The sequence below is a fragment of the Silene latifolia genome, chromosome 8 (assembly GCF_048544455.1).
Source record: "Silene latifolia isolate original U9 population chromosome 8, ASM4854445v1, whole genome shotgun sequence".
In the NCBI taxonomy this organism is placed as follows: domain Eukaryota; kingdom Viridiplantae; phylum Streptophyta; class Magnoliopsida; order Caryophyllales; family Caryophyllaceae; genus Silene; species Silene latifolia.
The window spans coordinates 8,867,159-8,891,084 of NC_133533.1; the positions used below are offsets into that span (position 1 = coordinate 8,867,159).

General features: G+C 36.9%; 4 protein-coding genes across 5 annotated transcripts; 2 read left to right on the forward strand and 2 right to left on the reverse strand.

Moving 5' to 3' along the window:
* Positions 1–2,100: 2,100 nt before the first annotated feature.
* Positions 2,101–4,000, forward strand: LOC141596291 (uncharacterized). Its single transcript, XM_074416401.1, has 2 exons — positions 2,101–2,322; positions 3,036–4,000. Exons 1-2 carry the CDS (start codon positions 2,244–2,246, stop codon positions 3,833–3,835), a joined length of 879 nt encoding a protein of 292 aa, XP_074272502.1. The 5' UTR covers positions 2,101–2,243; the 3' UTR covers positions 3,836–4,000.
* A 286-nt stretch (positions 4,001–4,286) lies between these two features.
* On the reverse strand, positions 4,287–7,762 carry LOC141596289 (uncharacterized). Of its 2 annotated transcripts, none has more exons than XM_074416400.1 (7): positions 7,519–7,762; positions 6,284–6,537; positions 6,132–6,190; positions 5,980–6,035; positions 5,366–5,875; positions 5,070–5,244; positions 4,287–4,733 (listed from the first exon to the last, which is right to left on the reverse strand). In XM_074416400.1, the coding sequence occupies exons 2-7, from the start codon at positions 6,435–6,437 to the stop codon at positions 4,584–4,586; spliced, it is 1,104 nt and encodes a 367-aa protein (XP_074272501.1). In that variant the 5' UTR covers positions 6,438–6,537; positions 7,519–7,762; the 3' UTR covers positions 4,287–4,583. The 2 variants fall into 2 exon arrangements, with proteins under 2 accessions (XP_074272501.1, XP_074272500.1); XM_074416399.1 differs by having other exon boundaries at positions 4,287–4,736; positions 7,519–7,705.
* Positions 7,763–9,315: 1,553 nt separating this feature from the next.
* Positions 9,316–13,846, forward strand: LOC141596292 (B3 domain-containing protein REM17-like). The gene is made up of 7 exons (XM_074416402.1): positions 9,316–9,404; positions 9,591–9,670; positions 10,667–11,090; positions 11,181–11,290; positions 11,812–12,118; positions 12,635–12,795; positions 12,935–13,846. Exons 2-7 carry the CDS (start codon positions 9,596–9,598, stop codon positions 13,415–13,417), a joined length of 1,560 nt encoding a protein of 519 aa, XP_074272503.1. The 5' UTR covers positions 9,316–9,404; positions 9,591–9,595; the 3' UTR covers positions 13,418–13,846.
* Positions 13,847–14,389: 543 nt separating this feature from the next.
* Positions 14,390–23,558, reverse strand: LOC141596293 (chorismate synthase 1, chloroplastic). Its single transcript, XM_074416403.1, has 13 exons — positions 23,122–23,558; positions 20,706–20,856; positions 20,225–20,301; positions 20,063–20,121; positions 18,996–19,079; positions 18,798–18,890; positions 18,140–18,220; positions 16,801–16,932; positions 16,523–16,625; positions 16,312–16,406; positions 16,140–16,205; positions 15,733–15,817; positions 14,390–14,874 (listed from the first exon to the last, which is right to left on the reverse strand). Exons 1-13 carry the CDS (start codon positions 23,264–23,266, stop codon positions 14,735–14,737), a joined length of 1,311 nt encoding a protein of 436 aa, XP_074272504.1. The 5' UTR covers positions 23,267–23,558; the 3' UTR covers positions 14,390–14,734.
* Between the last annotated feature and the right edge of the window lie 368 nt (positions 23,559–23,926).

Sequence of the window (23,926 nt, forward strand, 5' to 3'; positions counted from 1 at the left end):
TCAGATTTTTTGATGCATTAAAATAAGATACATACTCTATTTTATGGAGTTTGAATATCTTTTAATTTAACATTAATGGGAGAAAATGGACAAAAATTGATAATAATGTCATGGGGAAAAACTTTACTCAGTAGGTTCAAATATTTGTTATCAATTTTAACTTTGTTTTGCACCTAATCTATAAAATTTTACAAACCAACATTTTACCATGTTACATTTGAGATGAAACTAGTTAATAACTTAATATTAAAAATTTGTGACACAAATTTAAAAATTTTGATACGATAATAATTTGTCAATGCTTTAGGAGTATCATATATAAAACTTCAAATCATTGCTTTGTTTCTCTCTATAATTTTTTCTCTCTAAAAATCCCAAAAAACACCCATCTTTCTGTCTTGTTCCACCATTAACTGCCTACCCCCTACATCCCCCTATATTTATACCGCCTCTCCATAGATGTGGTCATGCTTTGGCCCGTCTCTGGAGGTCGGACCTTCATCCCTTGCTTAAACTCCTAACATTTTGATTTCCGATGTTTTTCTTCAGGTGGGTGTCTTTCTCCGTCGTCGTCACCAATCAGATTATAATTTCGCCTTCTTCCCTTGTCCGATCTGTCGAAGTTTGTTTTTGTCTGTTTGTTTGACCTTCTCTATTGCCAGTGTCGTCCCTCTTTTCGGTTCACGATGGTCTTGTATGTCTTGGTGGTCTTGCATGTCCTCTCAGCCGTCTCCTTGTCCTGTCTCCGCCCTTTTGGATTTTATCCCAGGGGTGATCCCCCTATTCCCCTCCACTTCTGGGTCGATTTTCTTTTTTGTGTCGATGAGCATAGCTCATCCGTCTGTTTCTTTATTGTCCTATGTGATCGTGATTTGGGTCAGATATAGTGATCCTCCCACTCCCCCACCTATCGGCCCCACTTCATTTACCAATAGTGTATGTCAGTGTCGCCTCTTTGTTTGTTGTTCGTTCTGTTTGGCGGTAGTCATGGGAGGAGCCGGTTGGTGTTTTGAGTGGCTTTGTAGTGTGTTTTCCACCTTTCGGGTTTTGCATGTCCATGTGTCGGGTTTTTTTGTTTCGTCTGGGGCCTTGGGGTTTTACGGGTGTGTGTTGTCTTGTGCTTCGTGTATCGGCTTGGGACTGTGGTGCGAAATTATGGTCTGTTCTTGTTGATTTGAGGGAGACTCTTTCATCTGTTGATTGACTAGGGTTTATCCTATTATTGGTCTTTCTCAGTTTTATGTTTGGTGTGTTGGTCTGCCTTGGTGGTTTAAATATGGGGCAAGTTGTAGTGTCGGGTAGGTTGGTTGTGGTGGTCAGTTTTCTTTTTGTCATAATATTGGTTATAAGTGTCATGTTTGTTTTTGTCTTTTTAATTTGCTTTTCCTCAATAAAGATCTCCTTGAGTAAGCGTCTCCTTCAAAGGTTTAGGGTGTCCCGTCCCTTTGTCATTTGGAGTTTGCTTCCGTCTTGGAATCATGATACGGATCCTCTCAATCAAGTGTGGGTTGGTTCCGTCAGATGTTGATGCCTTTTGGAGTATGTGGAGTGGGGTTTGGCTGCGAGGTTGTCCTTGTTCTCATCTATCTACATGCCGGTTTTCGTGGTTTGTTGGTTTTACAATTCAAGGGTTCAATCTTTAAGGTGTAGAAGAGTTATCTCCACCGATGGCAGACTTTGTCGTCTTGCTTTTCACCTTATCTTTCTACATTCTTTTCGCAAGAGCGTAAGTATAACTTGTTATTGTCACCCGACGGTTTGTATGTATCAGCGGTTTCTGGAAGTCAAATGTGATGGTAAAGCTGGTTCAATCGCTCGTAATCAATATTCCGTTCTACCCCATACTATCTTAGTTTTATTAGTTTGTATTAATAATGCTGTTTTAGCTTTAGACAATGAATATATTATGGGCTTCAAGAGCCGGAACATCATGTAATACATCTTTTCCTTACTTTTAAAAAAAAAATGTATAAAACTTCGTTAAATAAATATTCTCTGCTAAAAAAACATCATGTAAGACTATGCTAAAAAAAACACCAAAAGAAAAATTTGATGATGCAAGAACCGCATAAATAGGCACAAATCAAGAAACAATACATACCGAGAGATAGGATATAGGTAACATCTTTTTCATCTCTCTTTGGAACTACCAAAAAAATATATTTTTATTTTTTTTTATGTTCCCTTAATTGGATTTAACTTTTTTCTTCTTACATTATTTTTCATATTATTAACCCAGAAAAATGACCGGAGAACGGGTGTGTTCATCTCCTGATCTTTTACCATTGTCATTTAAAAATCATGAGGATGTAAGCTTAGAAGGTATGTCATTGAACTATTATTATTTGTTACAAAATTTTAGATTTAATAGTCATTTTACAAACTTCATTAATCTCAAAATCTTTTGATTGAAACAATTTATTTGTTATAAGATTATTTTTTTCCTTTTCGCGTCATAAATAAAATGCACACGTTGTCCTTGAGGTTTGCCTTTTTGCACGAAATACCCAAAATTCTGATTCGCAAAACTTTAAAAGGTCATAACTCGTATTTATGAGATTAGATTGTGACGATTTTTTTTTAATAAATAAATCATCTTTTCAAAAACTAAGATGTGAAAAAAATAATCGGGTTTGGAACTCGTGACCAAGATATATATGATCACTCAGAGTTTGTTCGATAAAAAAACTTTGACATACAAAAATTCCTAACCACGGGATCCACATACGACATTTTTTTTTCCAAATCGTACTTCTCGAAGAGACGATCGATTTGAAAAAAAAATCGTCACATTCTGATCTCGTAAACACGAGTTATAACCTCTTACAATTTTCCGGATAAAAAAATTGAGTTATTTCGTGCAAAATGGTAAACCTCAAAGGCACCTTGGGCATTTTCCGATTTATAAAAAAAAGAACATAAAATATTATGTTATATGGATTATTTGCTTTTTGACATAGCCCGTCTGAAATAAGAATTCACGTATTATGTTATATATATTTGCTATTTCCTGCCTGAAATAAGAATTTGCGTAGGTATTGCAACTAATGTAAAATTGCTACTAAAGTTGGTACAAGATCATCAAAACATATCCGTGAAAGGGGCATTTGATGACCGAAAAACACAACGGTTTGCCGGAATGATGACAATTTTAGATGATGTCAAAACAAGGTTGCAAAAATCACAAGCCTCTGGTAACAAGAAAAAGCCAGAACTCCGACGTTGCAATACTGATCTAAGAATTCATAATCCTCCGAGAGACGTAAAAAAGGATGACGGACTAATCCTAGATGACAAAGAACGGTTAAAGAGGGATTTGAATACGAGTTTATTATCACAAAAGCGGTTAGGCGCAATGTGCGCAAGCTTAGGACGGGAAAAAGAGATAATTGTAAGAGAACTAACAAGAAAAGTTCAAGAAGTGAACGAAATGGAGCAACTTATTAACGATTTAAAAGCGCAGAATGAGAGATTATCGACTAAGTTACAAGCGTGTGCGACTCATAAAACCGAGAATAATAATACGAGTGAAAGTGTCGAAGAATTGAATGTTATGGTGTTACGAGAGAGGAATAAGGAGTTATGTGACCAACTTCTTAAGTGTTTGGAAGGATATCGGTTGATGAAGAGGAGACTTAAAGAAACACAAGAAGAGACGGAAGAAATGAAAGCGACAATGGAAGAACTAGGAGATGAAATTCAAATTGGTATTGAAAAGATTAGCAATTGTGTTGGCGGAGAAGGGAAGATTGAAGAAAATATCGTTTCAATATATCACGTTTTTAAGAAAGTCGAAGAACGGGTTTCAAAGTATAGGAAGGAAGGTAGACAATAAACATCAAAGAAAGGATTTCTTCCATCTTAGCTAAGGAACAAAATATACCAGAAATGTACTATAGATATAACATCTAGATGAGAATATGCAGCTTTTATGTACAAGATATGTAAACTATTGTGAATTTTGTACGGTAGTTTGATTATGCATTTGTGAATCCTTTCAGATTTTGAGTATGTTTCGGCTCCAAGGGATTAGCCTTGATCCTCAGACCTAGACCCGTACTCGGCCGGGCTCTCCTGGTCAGACCCGGGCCAGGCCAGGGGGAGTGAGGATATGGCCGGGCTGGCGGGCCCAACCTATTTTTTTATTTTTTCTGAAATAGACGGGCCAGGGCGGAAAATGGAACCCGGACTGGCCAGGGGCGGGTCGTGTGGAGTGTCGGGCCCGAGGTCGGGCCGTGCTGTTGGCCAGCTCTACTAAGGCCTACATCCCCTGCAACCAAACTAACTTCCGCCACCTGAGGTAGAATGGCGGAATAAGGTTTTCATTTAAAAGAAGAATACTTTGTTCATAGAACCGTAAAATTTACATAACATCGTCAGCAAATGAATGAACTCATTAGGGCATTATCTTTGACAAATGTACTGTACTGTACTATCAGTCTATGATGGATATATTCTTAATTTTGAAAAGGGAAGTATGATGACTATTTGAATAAAAAACCTTTTATTTTTCTAAAAACGGTTAAAAAGACGAGAAATAAGAATCAAAGAATGAGAATGTGCTTAGACTATGTAACAGTTCTTCAGCTAGAAAGAGTGCAGGGCTTAAAAAACCACAAGACATCCAATGTCCTTCCTTCTTTAGCGCCGATGATGGATGCATTCTTGGCATGACTCTTTTCAGCGGACGAAGGTGTGTTGTTCTGCCCAAGCTCTTCAAAGATCTCCCTTTCCTGCTAAAAACAATAAAGTTCAACTTTCGTACGAGGAAAATCCACTAATATTGCTTATCACCGCAGAATTCACAATCAGTGATGAATGCCAAGATTCTACGAGTGGTCACGATCCCAAATCAAATATGGCAGACAAATATGTGCTAAATTAAATCTACTAATCACTGACTAACATTATGCATGCTGTGCTTTTCTGATGATTCTGTTCATTGGAAAGCGGTAACTACAACAGTTCATTTTCATGGTAGTCAGGACCGTTAAATTACGATATGATGCAACTGTTTCAAGTGCAGCTTATTCGGAAAATTGGAAATGCTACAAGATATTGAATCATACCATGAGTCTGGACTTGGGGCCTTTAGAAGGCGTTGTCTTGACTGGATCACGAGTGGCTGAGAAACCTTGAGGTGTAGGAGGGTTTGTTCGTATAGACAATACTTTCTCCTCTTCCTTGCGCTTAATATTGCTCAAATTGAGAGAAATGGGGATATTTTCAGCCTCATCAGCTCGCCTAAACAGCAGTTAAACTCTCGTGAGACCCAATAACCAATGGTAATGGACACGTAAATGTAAAGTAACCAAAATTCCGCAAGTCTGAGAAGGAAGTTTAATGCAAAGCGTAGGACTTATACTTGATCTTGTTCCTCCTTGGCTTGTCCATGGCAGTACTCCTCTCTACATCTTTTGCTACATCTTTGCGGACCTCAAGCAAAGGTAGCCTCTCCTTAGCTGGCTCGCGCTGCTTCTCCAAATGAGCACCCAATACATTTATAGCAGGTTCCTCCTCTTGATGCTTGTCTTCCACTGATTTCTCTTCGTCATCTTTAGTGCGACTAGCCAGTCTCTTCAGTTCGTTACAAAACTCGGTGATCTTGCCAAAAAGCTCTTTGCTTCCTCCAAACAAATCCTTAGCAGATTGGGTGGTCTTGAGAGTAGGCTTTTTCGTATCATTGGTAAGCGAAATGCCAACATAATCTTCCTCTTCATCACCGCTACTCTTTTGGGCACTTGACTTGATCGCCGCCTTGTTTAAATAGTGGATTTGTCGATTCGGAGTGGAAAAGTTAGGGTCTTGATTTTCAGTATCCTCATTGCTAGTTGAAGATTGAATTAATCCTCCTCGCTTCTTCAAATTAGTGTCCCTGTAGAGCTTCAAATTAATCCTCCTCGCTTCTTCAATTAAATATGATAAAAATATTAAGGCAGTAATTTGTAAATGATACGGAGTAGGATGTAAGGTGCATACCCGCGAGTCCAATCAGCAAATCTGATCAGCTTAGAAACACTGGCTGATCTAAATAACTGCATTCCACACAACACCATTTTCCATCAATTAATCATGTACGGAGTGAAGTATTTTATTCGATTTGAATAAAGACGAGATAAGAAGAAACCGACCTTGGAAGAAGGGGGCGTGGAATTGATGAAGTCCTCAGCTGTTTTAGGATGCTTGCAATCTGATTAATGTATTAAATATGGAGGGGATAAGAAATTAACTCGGAGAAAAAAGTACTAACAAGCAAAAGGAGAACAGAAGGGAAGGTGGGTACCCGGACGACAGAACCAGGCGACATCGTCTGGAAGGCGAGAAGGAGAAAGAGGGGCCAAAAGATCGACCCACTGAGGCGCATTGATGTTTTCGTAAACTTGATCTTCCACGAATACAGACTCTAATCGTTCCCATTCAATTTTAGCCGGCTCCATGGGATCCAAGTACTGAACAGAAAATCTATGGAAGACTTATGTCCGTCTTGGAGATTTTAGAGGCCCGGACTGGAACTCTAAAAGTAGGCAATACTCCCTTCTGTACAATTTTATAAGCAAAACATTCAGGCTACTATAAATTTAACAATCTTTCTTTTGCAAACTATTTGTACACGTAAAGGGTATACGAAATGGATCCATTTCACATCAAAGGTGTAGAAATTACAGCATCAATACGCAACACTGCAACAGGTTTCTGAATAACTGTGCGAATGAAACAAGACCGCTTAGACAAGTAAAATGCTAAAAATGTACTCCCTCCGTCCCGGTCAATTGTTGTCCTTTGATTTTGGCACAAAGACCAAGGAAAGGGAAATGGGTCAATTATAAGATGACAAGTTGATCAAATTTAGTGTGATGGATCAAATTGCTCATCAAATGCAATTCTAAAATAAAACCGTCTCATAGCAGAATCGCTAGAGAAATTGGATTGTTCATAGACTTCCTACAATTTGACCACAATCTCAAAACCCTACCCACTTCAAACAATTACTCCCTTTGTCCCAATTTGTTTACCTTTGATTAAAATACTAAAAAAATGATCGCGACCGAGGGAGTAATATATTTAAAACCCTAAATTTTCCCCCCAATTCCATGGTAAGCATCAACCCAATTAATCTTTCCCTATCCTACACCCACGAATTCTTCTATAAAACCGTCTTACATAAACATTAAATGGATCATGATCTAATTAGCGAAAACCCGGGCTATAATTTTACAAGAAACCAAGACCCATTTACTTCTATGCATTTCAATAGCTCTTACTTTAATCCGTCACAGAGAATAAAAAAGGTAAACAAATGATTGGGACGGAGGGAATATTAGTGATCAAGTTAACTCACAAAGCAATTACATTACAGAATTAACCAATCAATCACAAAAATACAATAAACCCAAATAAAGTTGAAGTTCAGTAATCAAGTATAACTGAAAAAAGACAAGAAATTGCTGCATTAATCCAAAAACTAAGAATAACCCAGTACAATTACAATAAAAACAATAATAAAAATCAGAAATTTACCTGAATTTCTTGAAGATTAACAGAACAAATTAGTGGGAGAGGCTAAAAAAAGAAAGTGTGAGTTCACAAAATAAAATTGGAAATTAATATCTTATAAATCTAATATTCTTGGATTTTTTTTTGTGATTTTGGAATTAAATTGAGAGAAAAAAAAACGAAGAAATGATGAAATTGGAGAACAAAGAGAAGAATGTGAAAGAAGAGTAGACCGTTAAAAAGCTATAGTGTGGCAACTCGCTCCCTCATTAAATTCCCTTTTTTCGACCGTTGCATTTCTTGTTTTCTTTTCCTTTTTCTTTTTCTCTTCTATAAAGCATCTCTATGTAGACTATATATATATATATATATATATATATATATATATATATATATATATATATATATATATATATATATATATATATATATATTTTTTTAAATAATAATAAAGAGAAAAAAAACTAAGTTGACTTTGAAGAAAAAAAAAATGTGTAAGAGGTCTTTTTTAGTGTCATACGAACTTATTACGAAGTATATTGTAAATGACTTAAGGATATGAGTGAAACTCAAGGAGATTGACGAGCATGTGATTTAGATCGAGTGAAATAGAGATTTAGATGAGTCTGATCAAACTAATCTTGAGTTTGAGTTAAGAGTGACTAATATTAAGTACTAGACTATTAGTCTAACTCAAATTCAATCAATAAGGTTTGGGTTGAAAGCCATTTGGCTGATCGTTTCGGAGCTCGAGTTCTCTTAAAATCGTCGAACTCTGAGTCTAGATTGACTCGCACTATTATGTGAAGCAGTGAAGGACTTTGGTGGTTGATTTTATTGTCTGTCGATTGCATGATTATAACCTTCTTTTCGAGCTCCTTAGCAAATGTAAACAACTAGACGGGATATTCAACAAATTGTTGATTATGGTCTAAAATAATTCTTTAATTTAATGAGTGTATTTCTACAGTGAATAATCATTTTATATAATATGACCAATTTTATAAGTAGATCGTTTTATTTCCTTTGACCAAGGGTCGTTAAATAAATTTGAAAACTCAATTCTAAAAGATAATTTAAGACCCTATATAATACTCCGTCCGTACCAATTCAAATGTAACACTTGCCTAAAGTGTCCGTACCAATCCAAAGGTAACATACTATAAATGGACTGTAAATTGATAATAATATCCTTATTTTCTCCTTATATTTACATAAATACCAACTTGTGCCCACACACTAACCCAATAATACAAGCTTGCTTCCCTCTTTTGCCCCCACTTTTACCCTCTTTTCTTAATTTTCCCAATTTTTATCATGTTACCTTTAGATTACTACGAAAGGAGTAGAAAAACTTACTTTATGTAATAAATTGTACTCAAACATAACATAGAGCACTTAGCAAACCAGAATAAATGATTGACTAAGGCCCGATTCTAATAACTACTATTGAATGCCTTTTAAACTTGAGTCCATGCTTAATAGACTTCGAGTCTATTATTCTTAGGTGGCTTACTTGGTATACATGATTTGCAGGCTATTACGTACACACGAAAGTTTATTCAGTGCACACTAAAAGTAGCGGCTGCGAGTTCCCATGTCAAAAAAAAGTTTATTTTGACATAGTTTATTTTAAATTGCAAAATACACTCATTAATTAATTTACTTGGGATTAGGAGACTAGATCACATGAGAAGAAGGCAAAATTGTCACATCTGCATGCCAAAATGTTGCCACGTAGGATAGTTAACTGAAGCAAGTAAACTACTAGTACGGTGTAAATAGTAAATGCTGCAATTTCAACCTCACATTATTTTTACACTCTTCCTCAACAGTAACTAATGCACAGAGAATAACTCAGAATTGCTGTAGAAAGTAGAAACTTCACTTCATCAAGCTAAATAATCAAGGTAATTAACACATCAATTTCCCAACTCATTAATTTCCTGTTTAACTAACATATTTTTTTCTCAATCATTTGTTTACGTTTTTATTTGTTATGAGGCGTATTTTAGTTAAAGGTAAACAAATGATGGAGACAAAGAAAATACTCATAATTGATTAGTACTAATTGATTTAAACATGCATGTACACAGTAACAATGGAGAAGGGAAAGATTTTAGACAAATGTGCTTCTTTCATCAAGCTTCTTGCTCCTGATTTCTCCAACCAACTGGTATTTCTCCAATATATCTTATTTCTTTTCTTTGTATCACTCCCTCCGCTCCGTCCCGATCATTTGTTTACTTTTTTTTTTAATTTCTCTGTAAACAAATGATCTGGACGGATGGAATACTTGTGTTGCTGCATATTACTCCCCCTGTCCCGGTCAATTGTTGTCCTTTGGTTTGGCACAAAGAAAGGAAAGGGAGGGAGCCAATTACTAAAGGACAAGTGGAATAAATTAAGTGTGAATGATCAAATTACTCGTAAAATTTATTCTTAAAATAGTAAGGACAACAATTGAATGGGACCCTAATATGGAAAAGGACAACAAATGACCGGATAAATGACCGAGACAGAGGGAGTATGCATTAGTTGACATTGGGGGATGGGATTTGTTAAATTTTATTTCGGCCTCAAATGAGGCGTAAGACCAGTCACGTGACCTATTGTCATGATACCTCCGTCTTAACCACTAGGCTAAAACCTATTCGGTTATCACTATTAATCCCTCTGTCAAGTTCCCTCATATATTTATGAGAGATACCGATAATATGGTGAAATTGACTGAACGGAGGAAGTACTTATCACTATTATTCAATGGCATAACCCCCTTGGCGGTTGAGATTTTCGAAGATTTTAGTTAAATTTTTAAAATAAAATTCGAGTGTGCCTTATAATATTACCCATCCGCCGTCCCTAAATTTTTTCGCCCCCCTAAGCTTGAATCCTGGCTCCGCCACTGGGCGTAACTAGGATTTGAAGTTCACGGTTGAAATATTTCAGTTGGTTGAACTAGTAACAAGCTAAGTAGAAAAAACTAGAAAAAAGAATCGAAAAATCTAAATAAAAGTTCCTAATTTTTTTTCGGTATTTGGTGATTCTTACCCGCTAATAATGCCAGGCGGCTAGTTCCGCCACTGATGTTGTTGAGAATTAAAATGCAATTGATCATGAAGAGTATTGAAGACTAGGAATAGCTAATAAATTTGTTGTTCGGATCTTATAGCAAATACCGGCAGACTTTATCAGTACGTTTAACGGGAATGTACCACATCGATTCATCATCGAGAGTACGACTACTAAGAAATGCTGGAGGGTGGAAGTCGAAGAAGATGAGGACGGGATGTTCTATTTCCGGGATGGTTGGTCTGCTTTTGCTGAAGCAAATTGTTTGCAAGTTGGAAACTTTCTTCTGTTTGAATATGCAGAACAATCGATTTTTGAAGTAAAGATATACGATAAAAATGGGTGCAAGCAAAACATGTTTGTCAACCGGAAAGAAAGTCAACCTAGTACTCCCACTCCCACGGTTGTTATCGACGTCCAAGATGAAGAGATAAATATCGTTAATTGCGAATCCGATGAAGGCGAGCCTAAAATGTCCAGAAAAACACGACAAGATAGAACAAGGAGATTAACTATGCGAAAGCGTAAGTGAAAATGCAGTTGTAATTATGATTATGTTCCTGTCTTTTGTAATGTTAAGATTTGATTCGGAATTATTTGGTATCAATTTACAGATAACAACGGTAATCATACAAAACAGATGCATAGTAAATTATCCAAGGTTGGCGACAACAACACGTCGTTCTCAGTTCGGATGGCTAAGCAATACCAATTCTATCAGCAGGTAATTTTTTTTACAAGATGGTAATTTGCTTCGAGGTAAACTCTTGTTTAAGGCTGCCTTATTCAAGCATATTAACGAACGGATTTTTCCGATAACTGTGTTTTAAATTATATTAGGCACGATCTCATTGTAAATGGATCCGTTTATCATGTAAAATGGCTTACATGAAACTTATGTTACTCAGACTCGTCTACTCGTATCCGACAAAATACGTATTGGAGTATCTGATATCGCTATTTTGTGCGAAATTTTCAATATTTTGGTCTAAAATGAAGTATCAGAGTGTCGTATCGTATCCGACGAAATACGTATCGGATACGGAATACGGCAACTAAGTGAATATCGGAGTAACATAGCATGAAACCAATGATTACTCTTTCAATAAACAATATGATCTTACAAACATGGTTGTCATTTTTTTTTGGTAAACAAATGACGGAGACAAGTAGAGTATATTTTATTTTATTTTACGGTTTTATTTTATGGTTTCGCAAGACTAAGTGACAATACTTGACATGCAGACATTTCCGAAGGCAGTTGCCATAGAGAAAAAGCTCGCGAGCAAAGAGGAAGTCGTGCTTCAAGATACTGAAGGCAGATGTTGGCCAGTTAAACTTTCACATAAAAAGAGTGGTCAATATACACTCCTTGTTGGAAAATGGAAGCATTTTCTTGATGGAAATAACATTGTTATCGGTGATATATTAAATTTCGAATTTTTATCCGAGAATCTAGTTCAAGTTCATGTAACAAGGCGTTCACAACGTGCGGATCATTACAAAAAAACAAAATGTCGTAGCAAAGACACCAAATTGTTGGATACGGAGCGTAAGCACTCTATGCTACTTTAATTCTACATTTCTTACAGTTCTTATACCGGGTATACCATACCCTTGTCCGACAGACCGGCACTACACTCAACGATGTGGGTGTTTGATCTGTACCCGACCCTTATCACTATTACAACTTTCTTAGACGAGCCCAAAAGAGAAGGCTACATAACTACTCCTATTTATGTTCTGAAGATGCGTCCCCACACGCATATTATTTTAGGATAGTCTCATGTCTACGAGATAAGTCATGCCACATAGATATTCATATTTGAGTCTCTCCTAAATATGATATCTATGTGGCATGACTTATCTCGTAGACATGAGACTCAAATATGAAAATCAAACATAGATATGTAATTCTCCGATAACTTTCTTTGATTTCCATATTTGAGTCTAAGTAACTAAGATGACACCTATAGAAAGCTATTGGAGAATTACTTGCCATCACATCTCGAAAAAAGTTGGTACACAAAAATTAGCTTTAAACAGATGTATGGCTCTATATGTGCAGGTGAATGTGTCATGCCGCAAGATAATGTATTTAACGACGATGCTGCCAATGATCAGACAATTGAGGGGTCAATTGCTACAAAAGAAGGTGAATGTGAACTCGGGCAACGTAAATCGTTCGCATTTCCATGGAGCAAGAGCAAAGCTATAACTTACCAGCTGGTAAACAAAACTAATACTTTGTTTTATACTCCGTCCATTCTATATATATTTGTCCGCATTTCATTTTGGTTCATACTGAAATAGTTGGCTCCTTTCTACAATTCGTAAAATAAAAAATATTTTTTGTTTAACTTTTCAGTATATTCCTAAAGCAATTGCGAAGGCGCAACAGTTGAAGAGCAAAGACAGCGTAGCGCTTCGCGATACTAATGGTAAGTATTGGCCTCTTGAAGTGAAAACATGGCGGAATGGTCAGGCGGGTTTAAAAAAAGGCTGGGTTGAATTTCGGAAAGCGCTGGAAATTGAAGATGGAGACACATTGGAATTTGAGTTTGTGACCAATCGTCGAATGCAAGTTAATATCCATAAACATGAGCGGCCACATGAAACTAATGCCGAAGAACCCATTACCGACACGGAAGTGATGAATATCGAAGAGCCCACCAGTGACGTGGAAGTTATGGACATCAAAGGGCCTGCCGCTGACCTCATGGACTCGACTGCTGAAATGGAAGTGATGGACATCAAAGGGTTCGCCAATGATCTATTAGCCTCAAACCGTGATCATTCCTTTCTCCAAACTCCTCCCGGGTTCAAACCCTTGGAACACCACCTCCTTTGAACAATCAGCTAGGCTGTGACCCGTCTTCCGTGATAAAAGGACTAATTTTTTTTTTCTTTTGCTGGGTGTTGGCTTTTGTGTCGTGTAACTTAAGCTAGGTCGAGTCTCTTGGTTAACCTTTGGGGAACCTGGACTTTTCTAGCTCTCTTTTGCGTCTAAAAAAGACTTTGGACTTTCATCGCTAAAAAAGCGTATATTCAGTTAAATATGAAGGTTGATAAGCCGCTTGCATAGTTGCATGACGTGCATCAGTGCTCAACAATTTGATCCATGGGAGACCCTTTTTGCATACTAGAAACCTAAAAAATGTAGATGGTACATCTATCAAATGTATTCCGTATGAGTGTAATCGATTTATATGTAAACTAAGTGATATTATGGCAATAGTCAGCTATGGGAAGGGAGATGCTTTTGCAAACTTGGAAGTTTTATTCGCGCTTGGGACAAATTAGCTAGCTATTGTATTTCCTATTGTGGCGTATCTTTTGTCGTGTATTAATCATTTCTTTCTCTTTATATTATGCATATGTTTTATGTATAAATTGATCAACAATCTAAGTAAAAATAGACTCGTCATTAGAGAGCAATAACCATACACCAACAACAGCAATATCAGAGTCTTAATTCCAAAATGATTTGGGGTCGGTTGACATGAATTATCCTTTAGTTCTTTTGTATCTCCGTTCTTCAGGAAGCATAAAAGCACTCACTTTCGGCTAATCTACAAGGCACAGGAATAACATGTTTCTCTTTTATGATTCTGAGCTTCAAAGGTGAACCTCTACTTTGATCTTTATTGATCGTATTACCACTGTTTCAAAAGCAATGCGAGTGCAGTCGTAAGCTGGTGACTGAGATTTCACAATTGTCGCTGTTTCCGGTTCAAGATTATCCCAGTATTTGGTAATTTGATTTGAACATTAGCCACATCCTGCTTTCCTCGCAAACAATATAAGGCAGCAAACGCAGCATATGATAAAGTTTCGAGTAACATAATTTCTTTCGGGACAACTTTTTCCCAAAATAAATAAATTAAAGTGCGGACTTATCTCACATACAAATTGGCAGAATACAGGGGACAAAATACCGAATGGTTCTACATACAAGTAAAAACACGCCGAAAAAAAAAAGACTACTCATCCCACATACAATTGGGAGGAATGCCTAAGAATTACGAATAACAATGGTTGAAATTTTAACGAGTAAATACACAAAAAGGAAAAAAATCTGAGAGGAACATGGATTCTTCGAAGACATACATATGGATATAGCATCATTCTTTCATTAGCTTCAGCTCGACTGCTGAACTTGTATAATTTAGACGCTAGCTCCATCAAGTTTTGGTAATTGTATGTCCTGCAAATCTGGGTTGGAGGGGAACAGTTGACACTGGGCATATTGTGCCATCAGTTGATCAACAAGTACCAGGGCGACCATGGCTTCGACCATAGGTACAGCTGCATCAACAGTTTCACAATCATCGGTCAGTATATGTGATAGTAACATCCTAGCAAATATACAGGGGCGAAAAAGCAACATTTCGTTCCTTTGTTGGTGTTGTGCAAGTTATTACCATGAGTGATGTAAGACTCGATATGTTACGTACAGGTGAACAATAAAAAAACGTGCTTTCGAATTTCCAAATTCTATGATAAGATATGAGCCTTTAGTGTGATATCGTACTTATGCAACCCTACTCTGTTGACAGATTATTGTCAACAGTATCTTCAAGGCTCTGCCTATGACATGCTAAGGGTTGGATGAAGCCGGTTTTGCCGTTGTATTTTTAGTGAAAACGCTCCCGTCACTTGCAGTAGACCCTTCACTTGACGGAATACCGGTCATGTAAAGGAATTCAAGGCCAGTTAAATGATGCCCATGGAAAAAAACAACGGTGTATTGGTTGAATAAACCAATTTATCAAAGTACTGGCGGAATTGCAGTGTATATTATCTATAATGTCACTTGAAAAAGCAACTAAGATCATAAGAGATGAATTTAATGCATTTGGTGCGGATTTGAGAAGCATGCCAGACACTTCTAAATTAAGGATTAACAAATGGAAGTTTGACATCAGTTAAGAGTAAGTTTGGAGTGATGCACAAATGAAAAGTTTGCTCGAGGTAACTCTTAATAATTCCGAATCTGTTAAATCTTTTCTAATTTCACCATAGTAATAATCCATTTAGCTTGTTTAACCCATTTCCTATTTGGCTACAATATTAAAAAGCATGGTAGTATGACAATTTTTGTACTTTATCCCTGTAAATTACCACTAATATAATTCTTTATAGCAAGAAGAAATGGAAATATACCTCGTGGAACAACGCAGGGATCATGTCTCCCTCGGGCAATTAACTCTGTCTCCTGTTTACCTCTCGTAACAGTATTCTGCTTCTTCTGCAATGGCAAGTGACGAAGAATAAGAAAGCCTTGCTGTTAGTTTTTTCTTTTAAATTCAATAGCCCACATGCAAATGTGTCACACTGTCACTATTGGGAAGATGATTACTCATAGTCTCCTAAATTGAAATGCGGTGCAAGAGGACACTGTTCATCCTTAAGCTTAAAACACCTCACAACCACACTAAAAATATAATCTCAGAAAACACACAATTGGTTGTGGCTATGGTCTTTCATGAACAACACAACTCGGGAGTAGTGCAAGTAAAACAACTTTCATAGTCAAGGCTAGAGCCTAGAGCATTATTGAGAGAACTTACAGTAATAGTAGAAGTTGGCTTGAATCCTATTCTCATGTTGATGATTTCCCCATTAGATATGCCGCCCTATTGTAGAAAAAAGAGCTCATCAAACCCACATGCAATTTGTTACACAGTAATTATCCATTAGCAGGCAACAATGATCACATTCCGATTAGAAAAAAGGCCTTACCTGTATGCCACCAGAGCGATTAGTTTTTGTTCTAATCGTCCCTTGTTCAGTCATGTAAAACTCATCGTTGTGTTCGCTACCAGTCATGAAGGTACCTGAATATTAGCGATTTCAGCTATGATACAAGTAACAAAGGCTTCACTGTAGGAAATGAAACTTTATGGCCTGGATGAAGAAACAGTTCTAATGAACATATATAATAAAAAAATACCTGAAAATCCGCTACCAAACTCAAAACCCTTAGTTGCAGGCAGTGATAAAACAGCTTTAGCCAATTCGGCCTCAAGTTTGTCAAAAACTGGTGAACCAAGTCCCTGATACGACAAATAAAATGTTTGAGACAAAACAAGAAATTTGGACGGAAACACGGTAATAAAAACAAACTAAAATGGAAGTGGTGCCAGGGGAAATGTTTTGAAAATGACTTGTGCTCTTTAATATCAGAGTATCTTTTGAGCATATCGGTCAAGAAAGGGAATAAGATCTTACACGTGGAGCATTTCTGACTATACAAGTGACAACACCGCCAACAGAATCCCCTTTAACTCGTACTGCATCAATAGCGTCAATCATTTTCTCCGCATATTCAGGATCAGGGCATCTAACGATATTACTCTCTATCTGACAAGATAATAAACAAAGTGAAAACCTGCGGGCATACTATAAAAATACTGGTATATTGCATGTCTATATTAACTGTCATCACACTCATGCAAGGCTCAAAAGAAAACAACAAAATGAGATAAGCTTGAGGACATAAATAAGAACTAGCCAGGCATTAGTCTGTCAGCTTGGTGGCCAACAACCAGTCATTGCCAGAGTTAAGAGGCACTGAAATGTATCCTTATAATACTAAAATAAGAACTGCAGAATCTGGAATCAGTTTCTCAAAAGAGATGTCATCTGTGTTGTCACAGTTCAAACTAAAAATTGATATATATTAGACTATTAGTACAGAGTTTTGTTTGACACAGCTGAAAAGTGACCAAAGGAAAACTAGCTAATAAAAAAAAGGCAGTGACTGGGTATTGTACAATTTGTATTAGAGATGACATGAGAATAGTAAAAATCTTATGCCAGTAGCTAAAAAGCTTGCGGTGATGTTAGTATCCTAATGACCAAAGCCCCGACTTTAACAGCTATAAATAACTGAAATTTGAACAGCTAGATCAATGAGTTCATAATAATTATATTATAAATATTATTCGTAATATTTAGGAAATCGCTAGTATCACTGAAGATATTAAAATAGATGCTCCAAGAGTAGCCGAAAAAAATCACAACTTAGTGGCCACCGAAAGACGGGATTAAACACTACTTTGCAAAATCTTTCGAGGTGGTTCGAAAGACAATGGCTTCCACTATCCTCCCGCACCCACGACGTTGAAATAGGTAGCCCTTACTCTAGGACATCAATAGTTTTCTATCACCATAAGTAGGGGAATGGTCTAGTTTTCTTTAATGATTAATAAAACCAACAAAAATCAAGCCTTTGACCCGAATTTTTTTGGGTCAGCTAACAAGAACCACAGCTCAGAACTGTTAGATATTGGATCAAAATAAGAGTTGCTCAGATAATACTGAAGTACTGGTTTTCTATCCATATGGAACCGTGTTAAATACCCACTCAATTTTCCAGGTGGCAAGAATTAATGAATCCATCTAGGAATGCCAGTGAAACAAATGACTTGTGAAAAGAGAAATGTTGAGGACTTGAGGTAACTCATAGCAGCAGAACATTACCGAACAGCCACACTATATTTCATCGTGAAACAAAATAGCCTATATGAGCATGTTCCTCATAACAGAGCATGGAAAGTAAGAATACCTGTTCAAGAGTCAATGTTTCGTAATCTACCAAATCCTCTGGTAAGATAACCTTGTGTACTTGGGATACGAAGGCAAACACCTGCAAAGCACATAGTATTCAATAAATGTTATAGTGAGCCTGCAATAAGAGGAACAATCTTCTCTACTTCATGATACCTGAAATGCCACCTCATCAAATTTTTAACTAATAAATAGAAGAGTTTCCAATTCATTTGGAAGCCAGTGTTGGGATCCACTTTTAACAATTCACCGCATTCGCCTAAAATGAAACAAAAAACCCTACCCCACACAGTACCATGAGTGAATAAAATCTAAAGAACTTTCCTGACTTTCATTCAGCCCTTATACATCAGAGTACAGCTAAAACTGTACATATTCAATGCAGAATCCCTTCCCCGTCTCTATCGAAGCTTAGTGATAAAATCTTCATAACTAAAAAACCTATCAAGTTAATATTTTTTGAACAGTTAAACTACCATGGAAACATTGTAAACTTAAGATTTTGATAAAATCAAAGACAACATCAAACGTGCACAGCTGGAGCTAAAGGGCCGAAATATATGAACGCGTCTATAAATTGGACATGGTTGTGTACCATTTTTTTAAATAACAAGGAGAAGGAAATTTTAGCAAATGAAAGATTGTCAAAAACTGACCTCAGTACCAGCATACTTCTTCAGAATTTTCTTAGCTATAGCTCCAGCAGCAACTCTTCCAATAGTTTCTCTAGCAGAGGATCTTCCACCACCCTGCATTTTAATTGACATAATGATTGATAAAGCTATAACATAGAGTACTATATTGCCTATGAGCCTTTCCATGATCACATAGATCTAAGAAATTCATTCGGTTACCTGAATTGATCTAACACCATACTTGAAATCATAGGTCGCATCAGCATGAGATGGCCTATAAGCTATAGACATCTCATTATAATCCTGATAAATAAGCAACGCCAGTAAGATATATGGCAGATTGGATATTTTTATATAACTAGAACAGAGGTAGATATGAAGTGATGTATGCAAGTCAAGTAACACAGAAACTAAGGCATATTGTCATGGTAAAACAAGATATCCAAATTTCATTTTTTGACGCACTTGTTTGAAATTTCCTATACAAATCAAGCAACATAGTATTACCCCATTACCTCAAAGTCTTAATGGCGTCGAACGTACATGTCTTTATCCCTTTTAACGAAACCACAGAAACGTATTGTTTACAGATACATGATGAAAATTTCATCTAGGATTGCATCTATGATTGTTACTTACAACATAGGGAGCGTGAAAAGCTTAGTGAAACATTTTACTTTATTCAATCAGATTCCAAAGCCAAAAATAGTGAATCTTTGACTCTATATGGTCTTCCATATATGTAGCAAACCAAAATAGCTATTGTCATTCCAATAGAAATAATACTTACATAAGAAGAAAAAGTAGAGCACTTTTGGTAATATTGAAGTTTAGATCAATTAAACCAATGTCCTTCTAACTATTAATTGTCAGACCTTCAATAAATATAGTGAATCTTTGACTCTATATGGTCTTCCAAACACGTAGCAAGTTAAAGTAGCTCTTGCCATTCCAATAGAAATAATACTCACACAAGAAGAAACAGTACTGCATTTTTGGTAATATTGCAGTTTAGATCAATAAAACCAATGATTCTTCTAAGTTCTAACTATTTATAGTTAATCCATTAATAAAAGGAAAGAAAGTGAACTCAACAAAGGAGAAAAAAATTTCTCGATAAATATCTACATATCAAACTTTTGGTACTTATTACTTATTATAAATCGTAAATCAAACATATCACCAGTACATGTCATCCTCAAAAGCAATACCTAGTGAAACAGACAACTAAAATTGATGCAACAAAGATTTACATTTTTAAAACATGCAGAACCACAAATACTTACATTTCCTCTCTGATCCGTATTTGGTACATTCACTGCAATAGGTGATCCCGTAGTCACTCCTACAAATATTACATCAGTTAGGACATTCTCAAGTCACTGGAAGTAATAGCTTACAAGTTCACTCGCTGAACCAGGAGGTTTTAGAAAGAAAACTCATCCCACCTTCAGCAATGCCCGAAATTATCTTGCAAGTGTCGGTCTCTTTCCGAGGAGTGGTGATCCGACTTTGGCCAGGCCTCCTGGTATAATATCACAGATAGAATAAGTCTTTGAAGCTTGAGGGTGCTAGTCTGCTAGATAATGATAGAAGGTATGACAGAAGATTTAAGAGGTCAAGCAATAAAGGTGACAAGGTGAGTGCAAATTATTTCTGTCTCACTTAAAAATTAAGGTATCGTGGATTTCCCATACTCTTCATTCAAATAGTACGTCTGATTTATGAGAGTGCATGTGACTTGACTTTAATTCAAGCTAAACATGTTAAACAAGTGGAAAATGTTGCGTTTTGTCACATTTGGAGTGTGGAACATGTAAAATCTACTTTATTCTTCTAGTGCATTCCGCCAATATTTACCCAGGTACTTTTTTTCCCCGTTTCAGTAATCAGGGTTCAAGAAGGATTGATTCGTTCAATGTCAATTACCTTCGATCAAGATCAACTTGCAGATCTTCCTCGCTGAGGGGAAGTCGAGGTGGACAGCCATCAACCACGCAACCGACACCACCACCATGTGATTCTCCGTATGTTGTCACACGGAAATAATTTCCAAAAGAACTTCCTGCTGCTTGGATCTCTATAAATCACAATGTCACAATGAAATGCTGACAGTTAGTGGAATTTAAACAAGTAAAATACCAAGTATAAATAATACATGGAACAACAATTCTTTATCACCTCTTCTACATTTAAAAAAAAAATAGAAACATAATAAAATGCATCTTGTTGTTTATCAATTCTAGTCTAGCAAATGCACCTAAAAGGCTAGACCGAAGATGTTCAACTAAAAGAAAACTCAATTGTGAATTGATGATAACACTACCAGTCCAAGGAAGTGTATATAGAGGCATTCTACAACATATAGTAATGGAATACAATAGCAACAAAGTTTAAGTCCAGAAGTATTTGGGGGTTGACTAATATGAGCTATCACAAGTAATTGACTAACCGGTGATACAGGAAGGTAAAAGAAGTACTGAAATATAATGAAACGAGAACAGAGGAGGACCAAGAGGAAACGGAAAATATGAGAGGGGTTGGAAAACAAAGCAAAAGAAAGTCAAAGATCCATCCTTTCTTAGAGCACCCACATCCATGATTTGCTTTAGGCTTATAGATCCAAATCTTCAATCCAAAGTCCCACACCAGTGTAAGACTGTAAGTAGAAGTCATTTGCTATTGCAAAACTGATGCCATCGGAGAGCCGATGGAGGGTGATGCCTTCATGCATGTGCATATTAACACAGGGGTGAGGAGTTTTGGAAACAGAGATAGAAAGTAGAAAGATATAGGCATGGATGAGCGAAGATGAAGCCGGAATTACAGCACCCAAACCTAAACCTCGTAAACAAAGATGATTCAAATGTTTGACAGCTTTTCAAAACATGGCTTCAATAAACCACCAACACTCCAAGATGAAACAGAAACTAATGTACTATTAACAAATTCAAGACAAGCTCGCATCTGTCTCAATCATATAATGCATCTAAAGTTTAGGTTCCCTTCGTGGCCATCCCAAGTTAGGGTGCAAAAACATCACTGTTGCTTTGTTCATTCAATCAAGCAATGTTTCTACTTTAAGTCGGAATTTAGACCAATAAAAATCAATTTTTTTTTCCTGAACACCCCCTAGAAGATTCCAAAAAACCAAAGTCATGACTTGATAGACACCAAGGCGCTAAATCTTCTCATTTGATTCCGAGCCCTCTAAATCTTACTTTGCAATAAGAATTGGGAGATGAATGCTTAAAAATGTGGTTACTCAAGTAAAACCTCATTAACAAAACCTGACAGTAAGTACTAAAATGATCACATGATTTGGATCACCTTCATAACACTCACAACTACAAAATCCCTCAACAGCTGCCATCCATAGGCACTAACAGTCACAAAGTTTCAATCATGAAATATCTCTAGCCAAGCAACTACTAAAGTGGAAAATTAGATAATTTATTCCACTTGGACTTGACGTACAATTGTCAACGACCACGGCATCCATTTGATCACTGTTTAATAATCTTATCAACCCTACAACAACACAAATTACCTCAGTGCCTCAACACAAATTACCTCAGTGCCTCCCGCAGTAGCAACACAGGGAGAGGTTGTTTCTAATGACCTAAATGAAAATTACATCCTGAACTGCATACATGGAATAACCACTACTTCACCCTCAATTGCCAATTTGATCACTACTCCCTCCGTCCCGGTCATTTGTTGTCCTTTGGTTTTGGCACAAAGACCAAGGAAAGAGGAGGAGGCCAATTACTAAATGACAAGTGGAATAAATTGAGTGTGAATGATCAAATTGTTCATCAAGTTCATTCTTAAAATAGAAAGGACAACAATTCACTGAGACACCCAAAATGGAAAAGGACAACAAATGACCGAGACAGAGGGAGTATTTAATAATCAGATCAACCCTACAACACCAACAACAACAACAACATTATTTGGTGTCACAAGAGCTCCCGCGTTAGCAACACATAGAGAGGCCGTTCCTAATGTCCTAAAACGAAAATTGCGTCCAGGACTGCATTCATCCAACAACAACAATAACAACGACGACAACGACAACAACATTATCCCGAAAATTACATCCAGGACTGCATTCATCGAATGACCGCTACTTCACACTAAATTGCCAAGTTGATCACTATTTAATAATCGGATCAACAACAACAACAACAACCGGTTAGCAACAAAGTTCCATCCAGAGCTACATCGAATAACTGCTACTCTAACCGCAACTAATTTTAACGAATCATATTATTCTATCCAATCATAATTTCATAATTCAAAAAACGAAAACAATCAGCTGAGTCAAAGCGAGAAATTATACCGAATTTCCGATTCGTTCGAGGAAACGATAACTGCGACGGCGAAGAAGGAACCAAGCGGAAGCTAGAAATGGCGGATCCAAAGGAAGAACAAGTATCAGAAGTGGCGGAACCGAGAAAAGACTTACTGTATAGAGATGAAGCCATTGATTTATACCTAATTTTGATCAAATTGATTGAAATGAATGAATGAAGATGAAGAAGGTTGATATGTAAGTAGGATTTTCGTGGTCGTTGTGGAATTGGGTTGGTAGCCACCAGGGAGTAGGTGAGTACTTGCTTTTAGGGGGAGTTGTACACTTTCCGGTCCGGACCGAAAAATTAGTCCGAAACCAGAATTAAACTGATCCAAGCTTGTTTAGGATTCCGGTTTCTGGTCCATTTTGGTTCGGACGCGATTTTTTTGAACCGGACCGGAATGGACCGAATAGACTAAAATACACGTTTTTTTTAGTTATAGTGATGGAGCTAGGGGGGTTAGCTGCAGTGAGGATCCTATGTCCCACTTTTGTGTCCCGTTCCGTGTCCCACTTCATACACATCTTGACACATCAACACATTACCACATTTTTTGTGAATTTTTTATTTGCAACAAGTGATGTGTCAAGATGTGTATGAAGTGGAACACAAAATGGGACACAAAAGTGGGACAGAGGATTCTCACTGGGTTAGCGGGGGCGCTCGCCCCCGTTGGCGGTTCGGGAATTTCAGAGTTTTTAGTTAAATTTTCCAACTTTTTCCGAATTTTCCTTAGACCATTACCTTTTTTTTTTTTTTTTTTTTTTTTTTGCGGTTACCTGTCATCCT